We start from the raw sequence: 15,090 nt of genomic DNA, 5'->3' as shown, positions 1-15,090 counted from the left end.
CACACTAGATCACGGGTTCCCAACCTGGGGGTCGCGACCCCCAGGGGGGTCGCGAAGGGCTTTCTGGGGGGTCGCCAACTGGTATATAAACCTTAGTAATTTGAAACAAAACAAAAATATTTAGAAGAATTTTTTAAATTCGGCTTTACTAACATCACTGGAAAGGGAATAGAGAAGAAGCAAAGCGTACTGTACAACGTTTTTCTCAATCACGAGTTTATGAAATCTTCAAAACTAAAACGTCATTTGAGACGAGTCATTCGAAACACACCAAAAAAGATATGGAGTTCTTTCGTCGGTATGAAGCTAGTTGCAAACGTCAGAGACTTGATCGAACAGGAAGCTTTCACCAAGGAAACACAGCATTAGTGCAAGCATCACATGAAGTCACGACAGAAAATGCCAAGCAAAAAAAAAAACACAATAGGAGAAAATCTAATCAAACGCTGCATGTTGAAGATGGTGAAGTTAATTCTTACATGTCCGTAGATGTTAAATAACACATTTTTATTGAAATTAAGCTTTCACCGTGCTGGTCTTTGTCTATATTCATTCAGATGATAGCAAAGAAGAGTTGCTCTTTTGTGAAGATAGCATGGAGAAAATAAATACGTTTTTTTTTAATTGGATGATTAAAATGGGTTAAAACGGTTGTGAGGGTTTGTACGGATGTTGCGCCATCTATGTATAGGTCAAATCGGGCTTTCAGAAAACAGAAAACATTTAGCTCCCTAACCACTGCCCTCACCAATCGCCATCAAGACTCCATTGCTAGTATAAGTGGTAAATTATATAAAATCTAGAGCCTTCAAAGAACTGAGCAAAGACCAGAATAAAGATCACGAGGTTCTGCTCTTCTACACTACTGTGCGCTGGCTATCAAACGAATTGTTGTGAATCGTGTTTTTGAATTGAAATCTGAAATCAAATTGTTCTTGGAAATGCAAAGGAAACAAGACCTTTTGGTATACTTAAAACGACATAGAGTGGTTGGAGAGAGTAACATACCTAGCAGATGTGTTCGAACATCAATATAAGCATAACCTGAAGCTTCAGGGAAAATGAACGAATATTATCACTTTCCATGATTATCTCGGGGCATTTTTATCAAAGCTGCAAAATCGGCAAAGAAAATGAATCTTGGAAATATTGTAAATTTGAGAAACTCTGCAGTTTGGTAGATAAATCTAATTGTGAGATAATTAAAATTTTGAAAGAAGAAATTTCTGGGCATCTTTAATCAAGTGAAAACGAACTGCAGCGCTATTTCTCTGAGCTGAAAAAAAAAGAATCTGCATTGACGCATTACCCATTCTCTTCTTCCCTCGATGTTGCCAGCATTCACGATGAATTACAAGATGAATTCTTTGATTTGCAGAATGATTCCGAGTAAGATGAAAAACTGCAGATACAATTGTGGTGTAGTATTCACCATTCATACCCAAACGTAAAATTGATTGTATTTTCGAGAATAGATTTTCAACACTATTTTTCGATTAAAAACAAAATTAAGATAATTATAATGACATAGGTTGGAGTTAACAAACAAAAAATGCTTTAAAAAAATTACCCACGAATGTTTAGTGAATAGTATGCAATTTTACTCATGGTACTAAAACAGTTATCAAGAGTAGTTCATATTGAAAGTCTACTAGAAAATGTTATTTTAGTGCTTATTAATTTCCATACTAATTTCGGCTTTTTTAATTCTATGGGGGTCGCGGGTCACTTAATTTTTATAAAAGGGGGTCGCCACTCGAAAAAGGTTGGGAACCACTGCACTAGATGTTCCTGGACATTTTCATTTTCTTGAACATTTTCAATTAGTTTTTTTTTAAACAATAGATGTGTTTGAAAACTTAGATTATCCAAATCTCTTTCAAGTGTGCCATTATAACAAATGTTTTTACATCACATTTTTTCACTCTCATCTATCACTCTATAGTTAATAGCTGCTACATCATTAACTCACATCTTAGCATCTTTCACAAGAATTTATTTTATGCTTCTACAAACAATTTTTCAAGATATTTTTGTCTTTTCTTGAAATGCACACATAATTTGATACAATTCTTAAATTAATTTTAAAAGTTTATAATTTAAATCATGTAGTTTTAATTTGTAAGAGTGTTAAAAAAATGGTCTTTAATTATATATTCTATTTATTCATACAAATTAATTAAATAAATAGGCCTACACAACCAGAACAAATGCTGTGCTTAAAAGAAAACATACTTTTATATTACTTTTTTAAATTTTTTGAATACAGACAGTAGATTAGAAACTATTTATGTAACTTTTGTAGGCCCATGTTAAACACTCTTATTGCCTTAAATGTGTATAAAAACTGAGGTGGTATGAGTCATTAGAGTGCTTATGATTGTTTTATTTTATTGCAGCAATAAAGTGCAGCCTTCAAATGAAGATGAGAAAAACACATCTCAACCAATTATATCAAGGTATGTCACTATTTAATATTTTTTTCTAATTTTACTGTTGTGTGCTTTTAGAAAACAATAATTTTTTCTTCGCATATTCTGAAAATTGTTCTGTTACATTAAAATGGACCTTATATAATCTTTGTCAAAGCATTACTAAATATTGAAGGGTCAATATAAAAGATACAATCACAGTCTCATTCTGGCTCATTCCTTTTAGATGTCCTACTATAATATATAAATCATAATGGATTCTTCTTATCATGCTAGTCTTTAAAATATTTTTCTCCTTTTTAATGATTGATCATCTTTTAATGCAACATTTACAAACTGTGACGCTATGGGAGTCTGCCTAACTCTAAGAATATTTTACTTGAACATTAAAAAACTACAGTGTTTACATAATTCTCAAAACAATTAAAAAAAATGTTTGTAATGAAAATACAATTTTTCAACCTATTGAAGAGAAAATATTCAGCAAAAATATTTTATAAGAGAATCATTTTTAGGTTCATGTTATAGTTTTCTTTATTTTATCATGCAATGTTGCCTTTGAACTTTGAAATTTTACCTTTGAAATACAGCGATTGCTTAAAATATGCCACCTGTTTCCAGCATGTAAACAAATGTCCTGATATTTTAAAAGTTACCCTTTACTTCTCTGAATTTGCCTTAAGATTGATTTAAATATCAGATGTTTCTGTATAAATAAATTTATATGTTTCCACTTTCCTTACAGAGAAGATCATGGGGTGCAGGCCAGTTTTGATGCACATCCAAATGAAGGTAAATAACCAAACTTTCTTTTTGATCAAGTTTTTAATCTTCTTTACAACTAATTTAATAAACAATTTAATAAAACTCCAATAAAAAAAACTCTTTATTTTCTATTTTAAAATAAAAAAAACAACAACTGGCTAATTCACATCTTCATGTCCTTGTTAACATATTATTCAATCCAATAAATTTAGTTAAGATGTATGTAACATAAGCAAACAAAATAATAGCAAATGCTATATAGAGGAAATATTAGATGTTAAATCTATATCAAATTAAAAAAAAAAAAAAAATCAAATTTTTTTATCATCCTGTTTAAATGTATCCTTATGTGTAAAGTATATGATTATTGAAACACCCAGGCCTAAAACACATTGCTAGGTTATTTATAATTTTAAATAACAGAAATTTTATATCAATACAAATTTTTCAAAAAATTTCACCTTTCTTTTTTTTCTTCAAATTATTGCAATATATAAAGTTTTTATGGTTATTAAAAATATCCAGGCCCAAAACATACACCACTCCGTGTGATTAGGACACATGAGCCATATGATAGCAGTGGACTGGTGACATGGAGCCCATACAGAGCTTCAGATGAAATAGCTACAATATCACTACCACATACTCAGGTAAGCTATAAATACCATATGGCTAACACAAGCTCTTGTAGTTCATAGCTTCCACATCTGTTTAATGAATATTATTTTATTATTTTTGTTCAGATTCTTAACATAATATAATTACCATAATATTAATAATTTTAAACATTTTATTTTATTATTCATGTTATGATGTTTAATTTAATACAATTAATTCATAAATAAATACATGAAATATGTTTTGAAGAGAAAAACTTCCTTTTATTTTTTTTCAGACAAATCTTAACACTAGTCCACCCCAACAAGAAAAGCTACACACATCAACTTTTACTGAGTCCATGCCCAGCACAGCGCGCTCTAACTACTACGCCACTCAGCCTGGGGAGCCTATAGTCATCAGATCTAAAAACCTGGAAACCAGTCTACCCCCAAATGGAAGCCACCACAGGAAAAGCTCCAACTCCCAAAATCAAACAAAACACTCCGAAACCTTTCAAAACCCCATGTATGAAAACACCCTACCCTTGCGGTCAACAGACAGGTACTCTGATTCCTACAATGGACTTTCATCCTTGCAGGACCTCCCTGTCTCTCATTTGACTGAGCCTAATAGAAAATCTGGTGAAGCTGCGATAGACATTCGTGCTCACACAGCACCACAGAGAGGAGAAAAGAAAGACTACGACGAGATGGATGTCATCAAGGGTAGCATCCAGCCCGGGGCGTCGCCTCAGCCTCTGATTAACAGCCTGAGGGAAGAACTGCAAACTCTGTCCAACAAGAGAATGAGCACTGGCAGTAATGGAGGTCATACGAAGGGAAACACGGCAGAGTCTGTGCCTTTAAAAACAAATGGGACGACGTTAAAAGATATTGCGTCAAACAGGAAAACAAGTGGTTTATGATCCATGAAAGGTTCAGTGCATAAGTTTTTGTAAAAAAAAATTTAAAAACTGCAACAAAGTCTACTACATTTGATCTTGTTTATCAAATTGTACGATTTTGCTGACCACACTATCTTTTCATATCCCGAGGTCATAGAAGCAGGTGATCTCTACTTCGCTTGCCCCATGGACAGTCAGGTTAAAAAATGGAACTTCACAAATTAGTAAATAAATTTATCTTGTAAAATGTCAAGTTGGTGTGTTGGAGTTTAAAAAATGTTAAATACAGTTCTGTTAGAATTTTATTGCCTATGAAACATGAATCAAGTGCCTTGGTCACATGTTTAATGTCCATTTATTTGTTAATTCCATTTCTCGTTTTGGTCTTTAAAAAATGATAATGTAACCAGAACAAAGCCATGCCATTTGTGTTGTTAGTGTGATAGATAAGAAGCTGAGTGAAGTTATTCTTTAGTATAGCTATATGTTTGGGGAGGTAATCAAACCTCAACATTTTCATGGGTAATTCAGTAGCTTGATTTAGAGAGTGTATCATTTTTTTAGTGCAATCTTGTGAGTGTTTTCAATTTACAATTTTTAAATTTATTTTATCACTAGTGAAAAAATCAATTGCTTCATCAATTCTTTGTTACGGATTTATTATTATATTGCCTGTTAATACAAATTATTAAATTTTGTACTTAATTACGTCTGTTAAAATTTGTAACACATTTATGTGTATGTTTGCAATGAGTTTGTACATGAAAACTAGCAGAGCTTTAGGATTATCTGATATTTTTACTTCAGATTTTTTTTTATATTGGTCGATTGGTTTAAAAAGTGTTTGTAAAAAGTAGACTTTAAGTGATATCTTTTAAAGATTAAAGTTTGTACTATTAATTCAAAATAATTTACTTTAATACTTTGATATACAATCATTTTAAAAAAAAGTTTTCATCTTACTTCTAGTGATTACCTTGATAGAGTAGAATTCTAGAGTTATTATTATATACCACAATATTAAAACTTGAAATAGAAATTGTTAGTCCTTGAAATATAGCAATATCATGTGCATTGAAACATGTAATAATTGTTCATATGTTTCTTTTAAAATTATTGAATCATATCTGTAACCTATTGGTTTCTTACAACAGTGATTCAGAACATTCATTCTAAAGCCTTAAAAATGGTCTTTCTAATTAAAAAAAAAAAATTTTCAAAGAAATCCTTTATACTATATTTTACTTCCGTCCACAATTTCAGCTGTATTGTCATAGTATCAGCTGTATCTTGCCCATATTTTCTAATGTTTGTTGTATTCATCTTAAAACAAATGTTTTACAATTTTAATTATTTTTTAAAAAGTCTCCCGATGGCCCTGTTTTTTCTATTAGCTTTGCATTAGCTTCCCTCTCCTGCAAATAACAATGCTAACCTAAAACAAATTTTGAAAAGATTCTATGATTAAAATCTATTCACTACAGCAGAATCTAATCATTAAAATTTAATAATTTTTGTACCTTCAGGTTTGGAATGATTTCATAATAAATATTTAAACAAGTAACATTAGACACATGATTTAAACTTATTTTATTTGTGTATTAGAGAGGATTTAATTTCTTTGTAAAATATTACAAAAAAAATATTTGAAATAGTTATTTACTTCAGACACTTTTAATTATTGGTTTAAATTACAAAATTATATTTATTACTAAAAAATTGTCTGCAGGTTATTTTTAACGAGTATTAGAATGATTAAAAAATATATTTTGTTTTTCATTATATATTCTTAAAAAAATAATTTTATAAATTTTCAAATTGAATTGAGCTATATGTACATATTTTATTGTTCAGAAATTAATAACCATGTACGAATCATTGTGTTACAGCCATTGTGTGGTTAAAATTATGATCATACAATAAAACAATTATCAATACATTTGAAATAATCAGAAAATTTGTTTGTTACTCAACATTCCTATTTAAAGTGTTAGACTCTATAAAACCCAATCTAATTAAGTTCTTAATCTTGATATTATCACTTATATTGTTTTGTTCTGTGAAAAAAAGTTTCAAATTCATTTTGGTGATCTTAACCAATTCTGCATCTCATTTTAAAACTAAACATTTCATCACTTTATTACTGCTTTTTTTCTTTTATAAAAATTATTGTTAAATTCTTGTTAATATTTGCATTATTAAAATATCATTTACAGTCAAACTTTAACAAAGGGTGTTACTTTGTATTAAAATTGAAAATGTGTAAAAGTATTATATTTTACAGTGTCATCCATTAATTAAGCATCAGAATACATTATTTATAGTTTTGATTTAGGTTTTAGTGTGGATAAAAAAGTGGAAACAGAAGTTAAATCTATATTGTTATTTTTCCTGAATATTATTTGTTCAAAATATTCAAAATAAAAAATACATTGCCAGTGTAGATACAATACTTTAGACTTTATGTAAAACAGAATTCACTTTTTGTTAATTTACCAAAGTTGATCCTATCACTTATTAAAAATGCTTTTAGGGATTTTCACTGAAATGAATTTCATTCAAGAAAATGAGACTGCAAACTGATTTATAAGAATTTGATTCTATGCAATCTCAGTATTGAACATTGACATATTATATGTTGTAAATTAAATCATGTTAATATATTTAAAACTGTTGTAAAAGAATATATTTTAATGGATATACAATATTTGTACTTAATTCTTGTCACTTCTATATTAGGCAAGTGTCTTGTTATCACAGCAATAGCTTTTTAAAAAAGTATTTGATTATGACAGAATATATTTAAACACACTATTAATGGTCTGAAACAAAATTTTGTGGGTTACCAACATGTTCTACATAAATGATAATTCACTGACATTTTTTTCAAAATAATATTTGCTTTAAAAAAATCTATATTTTTAAAATTATTTATCTCTTATATAAATAAAGTGTAGAACATTACAAAATACAACATAAAAATGTTTAAATCAATGGCATTTAATTACCTCTCTTGTTTCCCATGCCTTACATGAGAGTAAACTGATTGTTGAGTTGACACTTAAATACACACTACACATTTTAGTCTCTCATTTGATGTATTGTTAATTTTATTTAAAAATATTTTATTATACAAATTAATGCAGGTTACTCTAAGGAGAATATCATAACATTCCATTTTGTATTCTATTGAATATGCCTTGTCTACATGAAAATGAGTGCATGCATATTAAAAAAAAATACCATGAAGTTCACAATAGCAAATGTGTAAGAATGTTATTCTTCAGAATTATCTATTACTGTGTACTGTATAAACAAAGTTTTATATTCATTTATTATTACTTTAATTATGTCTGGTACATTTAATTAAAACATATTATGGTTATGCTAGTCTTAACATTTTTATTTCAATAACAATTGTTACATATATTTATGTATGTATTCCTTGCCATTTATGCTGTATCTTCTTTATAAAACAAATATTACAATAGCTTAGAATTTTGTTTCATTATTACTGTATTCTTTGTCTACAAACCTTCTTTAGTTCTTATATCAATGGAATAGTGTGCTGTTGATTTGAATTAGAACTTGTGTAAGTCTACCAGAAAGTAATGAGACCTATACAGGACTAAAGGCAGTAGGTTGTAACCTCCCCCCCCACCCCATTAGGTGTAAAGCATCTGAGAGGAAGGTAAAATTTGGTGGAGTCAAACAAGTATAGCAACACACATCATGTGGTCAGCCTGGCTTCTGCTTGAGCTAGTTACCCCCCTTTGTGAGTTCTTGTGTTCAGAAGATAGTAAAAAGTTTGTGAAAAAAAATCTTGATAAGCAATTTTTACTAGCAAATTACTAAACTTAACTTAAAGCTTTTATAATTTTTATCACCCATGAAGCACTTCTTATAAGATAAGTTTCTAGGATAAATAATATTGGTTTAAATCGGCAACTATTGAGAAGTAACAGTGTTTCTTTCTTGTTAACGTTTAAGGTTTGTGTCGGAGACCTAAATGGACAGTGTGATCGAGTGATAGAGCTGCTAACCCAAAAGTCATGAGTTTGTATCTCAGTCAAAACTTGGAGTCTTCAGGGTGTCTGAGTCCATCTTTGTCTGATGAGTACCTGATTCACATTAGGAAAAGTAAAAACAGTTAAGCATAACTCTGATCACACCATTTCTTTAAGCCAAGGTCAAGAAACGTGAACTCTACTTCCCCTGCCTTTCAGAACATTAGGTCTGAAACGTAACTTTTTTTTACTGGATATAACACCTTATTTTTAGCAGTATAGGTAGTAACTTATATCAGGTATCACAAAACATGTGATGAAGTGTTTGCAATATATGCAGATAAAAAAAAGTTGTGTGGTTACCCAAAGAATGAAGGAAAAAACCCAGAAATTTTTCTATTGTTTATTTACGTTCCACTCATCTTGCACACATCTGGACAGAAGTCCAATCATGCATCTTCAGAACAGTTAAACAATAAAACAAATTTATCACATCCTTTGCTATGGTAAATTTAAGTCATTGCTACAACTACACAAAAAATAAATACCAATAGGAACTACTGTGCTACAACCAAACTTGAGCTTCACCTTACTTATTCATCTGACGATTACGTCTTGTTGTTTATTTGTTTAATCCACAAGATAAAACAACATAATCGTCTTAAGCCTAGCTTTAGTCAACCCTTTTTGATAAACTAGTAGTAAATTAAATAATAAAAAATATAAAAAACTAAACACTCATAATGAAAGAAATTGTTAAGGGGAAAAATTCTACAAATCTATCTTTAAAAAAGAAACTAAATTAAATAATTATGTATACTTCAATTAGTTTGCATTTGAGTGTTTTCATTTTTTAAATATTTATATTAAAAATTATTTTGAAATTTCTACTGAATGATATTTTTAAATCGTTAAAAGAGATTTGTTAATAAAATTTGTAGAAGGTAAGAAGTTTTTGATAGATCAGATATTAATCTGTTAAAAGAGGTTTGTTAATCAATAAAATTTGTAGAAGGTAAGAAGTTTTTTGATAAATCAGATATTAATCTGTTAAAAGAGGTTTGTTAATCAATAAAATTTGTAGAAGGTAAGAAGTTTTTTGATAGACCAGATATTAATCTGTTAAAAGAGGTTTGTTAATCAATAAAATTTGTAGAAGGTAAGAAGTTTTTTGATAGATCAGATATTAATCTGTTAAAAGAGGTTTGTTAATCAATAAAATTTGTAGAAGGTAAGAAGTTTTTTTGATAGATCAGATATTAATCTCTGGTCCCATTCATCTTTACAGATATTTAAGTGGAAATTTGTTAAAGATAAATTTAAAATTTCTTTCCTGTAAAAATTAACTCTTCCAGTTTTATTCCCAGTTTATTATCTAATTGTAAGTTTAACATGTTTTTAAATGGTTCTTTTTTGTTAAAAGAAAAGGTAGGCTAAACAAGCATGCTTTGAAAAAATCTAGTAAAAAATATGATGCACAAACAGTTTAAATAATACTTTAAGGTCCATTATATCACAACATATTATTTACAAATGAAGTAAATTCTCAGATTAACTAACTAATATTTTAAAATGATTTTATTTTAAAAATCCACAACTTTTTGGTTTTACAAAAAATTTAAAAAGAATTTAGATTGTAAAACTTTTTATTATTTTTCTTTAAAGAAAAAAGTTTATTTTCTTAACACCATTATTATTTATAATGGGCTCAAAAATGATAATGCAATAAAAAAAATTTAGAACTATTGACCTTGAATTGAAACCAAATTTTTAGACAAAAATACATTAAAATCATGAATTTTTATACAAAATAAACAATATAGGTTCAAGTATTTTAAAAGTATTATAATATAAATGTGACAGTATTTTAAAAAATTTACATTAGGGTGTGCAGTTTAGAAAAACTTCACAACACTGAATAAAAACTGATGTGTTTATTAACATTGTATTTTCTACAAAAAATATTTTTTACTTGAAATGACAAAATCTGAAGATTTTATCAGCAAAACAAAATGTAAAGCAAGACGTAGTTTTTGTGTTGGAAATTGAAGAACCATAACTGCTAACCCGGAAGTAGGGGATTGAGCCCTTCCAGCTCTAATGGGTAACCAACCCCATAGTTTAGAAAAAGAAAAGGTGGCTTTGCAAAGAACACTATCCCTTTAGATATACAGGTCATTGAAACAGAAAAACTCTACTTAGGAGTGTCATATCCAATAAGGTTTTATTATTTTTACTATTTGTTACAAAAAACTAAATAGAATACATTTATCTTCAAAGAATAGGCTTACCTTGCATTTTTTCACTAAAGCAAAATAATGATGAGCAAACCTGGCAAGCTTAAAATTGTGTTTAGTGTATCAGAAATGTGTTTACATTTTTGTTTATTTATGAAGAAAAAATAATGGCACAAATGAAATGTCTTGTACTTGTACATAATTTGTGCTTATCATAATAGAAAGAAAATAACATACATGGGATTCATTTATAGTAGTGGTTGGTAACAAAAATAATGGATGAGAAAAGGTTCGGGGATATGTGTCATATGTAATAGCATAAATGTTTGACAAAACTTTTAGTAACAAAAAATAATGGATGAGAAAAAATTCAGGGATTTCTGTTCTAAGTAGTCTTCTAGAATAAATGTTTGACAAAATTATTTTTCATATTTTAAAAAAAGAGTAAATTATATTATTTCAATTTATAGTAGTAAGGCACAACTATATAAAGCATATTACTTTATGTAATATATATGAAAGAATAACTGTATATTTACAAAACTTTACACTGTTCATACATAAAGTATTGTAAATATATAAACATTTGACTAGACACCTAAAATCAGTTTAAAAATGTAAATTTTTTAGTCTATTTTTAAAAACAATTTCTGTATCTAAATCTAAGCATTTTGTAATTGCAATGTAAAATGAAATACACAATTTTTGAGATCTTAAAAATGACATCTTAAAGGTGTTTATATTTACATACAAACTATTTAAAATAGTTTTTTTTACAAATACCATTCAGCTTAGTAGCTTTAGTAAAGTTAAAAATTGAGTTTTCATTGAGAATTTATAAAAATATTCAACTACAAACACAGCTGTTTTTAGATACAGTTTTTCATTATTTAGAAATTTGTTAACCCTCATTATTTAATAACAAAATTTTTACTACAAAGTAATCATAGGTAAAGTTCTACATTTTAAAAATAAACATAGTAAACAACAAGAATAGCTGACAAGCTATGTACAAAACTACCACATAGAAACAGTTTTACATAAAGGTGTGTCAAATCAAAGTAAAAACAACCAGAGCTATTGAGTAACTAGGAAGTGTTACTTTAACTTTACATCATTCGGATATAAAACACACACATCTTTCAAATATAAAAGGTTACACACAGCATTCTGAAAATATTCAAGTATAAAATTTGAAACAAATCATTCACATATTAAATTTTACAAACATTAAAGAAACAAAAAAACCCCATCATTTATAATGTTAAAAAATCCATCAAATCTGAAAGACTGAAAATAGACATAATTTTGAAAAATGATTTTGTTCTTTAATTGCAGCTAATGCTTCACACTTAAAAATTTTTGAATCCAAACTTTTGCAAATTTAAATGAAAATTTTATTGCTTCAATCAAGGCACAACTCAAAAAAAAATTTAAATAAAAAGCATGATGAGCATGCTAACAAAAAAAGTGAAAAACTTTTAAAATTCACCTGTTGGTATACAAAATTCATGCAAATTTCACATCAAAATTATTAAATAATATTATGGAACCCATTTCGACAAACTGGTTCAATTGGAACTTTGTGCGTACAAGTCATATTCTGACCTGACTGGATGAGTTGTACCAACAGTCTAGACAATAGTAGAGGCTTTCATGTGGGACATGTATGTTGTGTCATGTGATTATCAGTCACATGACATGGTGTCATGTGATTGTCAGTCACGTGACATGGTGTGATGTTCAGGAATATTCTTAAGAAGGCGCTTATTTGACATCCATACATCTGAAAAAGATAAGGGTTTAAGATTTCTATCATTAAAACATAGAAAAGGATAATCTATTCAATGAAAATAACAGTTGGCTGATTAGGTTTTTATTTCCAATGATAGATATGTGAATGTAAAATAAAATGTTACATGTATTGCTGTTTTAAAGCATCATGGAAACTTTAGACCTAAAACCATGGTTTGAAATGAAGTTGGGCATTGTATTAGTGTAGCAAGAAAAATATGTCCGTTTCTAATACCAGACTAGGATATAAATATAAGGAAAAACATTTTGTAACACTGAGCACACATGAACTCAAAATATTTTTTACTAGTCAAGATAAAATAACCAACTTGCTTCTTAATTCTTTTTCCTTAAACAGCTGTATTATGTATAAAACTAATTATTTTCTTACATTTGAATGGTTGGTCCATTTTGATTAAGACAGTGACACACCCATTCTCCTCAATGCCAGCATAGCATTTATTGCTTTCTGTTGAAAACAGAAGAATTATATTAATTAAGTAATGAAGTAAAAACACATATATTTTTAAACATAGCCTATACACTTACAATACAAGATTTTTTAAAAAAAGTTTGAATTTCTTTCAAAACAGGTGAAAAATAGTTAAAGCTCATAAGAACAAATCTTATTTTTTAAAACAGAAAATTGAGATCTCTAAAGTCTCCAAACAGCTGATTTTAACCAATTGTTAATGTATTTCTCAGTACTTTTCTTTAATAGGGTAACAAGGCAGCTAATGTTCATCATTATGATCCCCATCCTTACTATCACCCTACTGCAAACACACTAGCTTAAGCTATAACTCCCTAACAGTACCTTAGCACTAACTATACTGTACACCTAAACACTTAAAAAACAAGAATATCTCTGTAAACTGCAGGCCCTATACCAGTTCTGAAAAATAGCTGCAGGACAACATTGCCTGTATCAAAATCTTGTGTGTAACGTATATTTCATGTGAGCAGTGCTCTGAAACAACTCACTCAAGATTATTTGTATTTTACAAAATGACTGTGCTGTAGGTTTACAACTATGGCATATCTAGGCCACTGCACAGTTTAGAAGGAACATTTGTGCCTGGTACTCTATACCAGTTGAGTAAAGCTAGTTAACAAAAATGTGACATGAACAGTAAACCTCCTCCCACACACTCACCTGCTCACACACACTCACCTCCTCCCACACACACACACACCTGCACTCCCACACACCTCCTCCCACACACTCACCTGCCACTTTCGTCTGTATACAAACTTTCTGAGCCTTTTCTTGGACAAAGATCTTTCCAGTAGATTACCTTCTCTTTTCACAGATCTCTGTAGATTGTAGGTAAATTGCTCTTAGCACTAAAATAATGGGCATGATTTAGTATATAAATTTTTTTTTTACCACTTTTCTCAGTAATTATATTGTCCGACTTATACTAAGGCTGTTCTAAATTATTTCTAACTCAACCCTCATTATTTAAAAGTGTATAGAATAGTATAGATCTATAAGATGCACTATTGCAGGCCTATACAAAAAAACACAAGGGTGTTGGGGAATTGCAAGACACAAAATGGCTAGGCGGTAAACTGCAAGAAGGGCGAACAAACATAAAAAAAAAAATCGCCATTTCGCGTTGCACAATTTCAAAGCTTTGTTTAACTAATTAGATCTAATTATGATTAAGTTGACTTACTCTCAACCACTGATGATCCAGACACTCTGATGCCTTCAAGCGTTTTCTGGGAGAATAATGAGATCCATTGTCAAAATTTACAATGGTATGGGTACATCTATGTATGTCTAACCTACATATTGGAACACCTGGTGGTATCATATCTGCCCTCACCTACCTCAGACCTCATATTAACATTTATTCTACTTTGGATTTTTAATACATCTTTGGCTCTCTATCTGTACAGTATAGTATGCAGATCTCTATTAAATATTCTATAGTTAGTAAAAAAAAAGTAAAGATTCCTCTTCAGACCTAGCGGTCCAATTGGCTTATGAAGAAGAGTAGATGTTTCTTGACCTCTACATATGAAGGGATAATGTGGTCAGCACTATACCCAGCCGCTTTTACTAACGTGAGTAAGGTCTCCATAAGAGATGGGTTGACTCAGGGACGTTTATGATTATTAGAAAATTTTAGTTTTAGGCCTGTTTTTTAGCATTTAACACAGACAACATCCTGGCCACTAAAAATAAAAAGCTTGCCCATCGGTCATCGCATCAGACTTCGAGATCTTTAGAATAGAATGAATAGATCTAGAATCTAGATCTATCTATTTACTAGATCTAGTATTCGTCGTAGAGTCTAGTTAGTAGTTAAGCCCACAGCATTTATTTTCTTTGAAACAAA

General features: G+C 29.4%; 1 protein-coding gene across 2 annotated transcripts in view; it reads right to left on the bottom strand.

Moving 5' to 3' along the window:
* Positions 1 to 12,311: 12,311 nt before the first annotated feature.
* Positions 12,312 to 15,090, bottom strand: part of LOC131944042 (myosin light chain kinase 2, skeletal/cardiac muscle-like) — a 37,542-nt gene continuing 34,763 nt past the window's right edge. The window contains exons 8-12 of one of the 2 annotated variants that reach the window (XR_009386988.1): positions 14,422 to 14,467; positions 13,970 to 14,056; positions 13,131 to 13,208; positions 12,663 to 12,731; positions 12,312 to 12,632 (exon numbers count right to left, since the gene is read on the bottom strand). Coding sequence is in view for 1 of the 2 variants with exons in the window: in XM_059304501.1 (XP_059160484.1) it covers positions 13,155 to 13,208; positions 13,970 to 14,056; positions 14,422 to 14,467 (187 nt within the window). In the remaining variant the exon portion in view is untranslated. Of the gene's footprint in view, positions 12,732 to 13,130; positions 13,209 to 13,969; positions 14,057 to 14,421; positions 14,468 to 15,090 lie in introns of both variants that reach the window. The other variant, XM_059304501.1, reaches the window with a different exon arrangement.

The sequence above is a fragment of the Physella acuta genome, unplaced genomic scaffold (assembly GCF_028476545.2).
Source record: "Physella acuta isolate Inbredline_101_S28 unplaced genomic scaffold, ASM2847654v3 ptg000477l, whole genome shotgun sequence".
Taxonomy (NCBI): domain Eukaryota; kingdom Metazoa; phylum Mollusca; class Gastropoda; family Physidae; genus Physella; species Physella acuta.
This window is presented reverse-complemented; position numbering and strand designations above follow the sequence as displayed.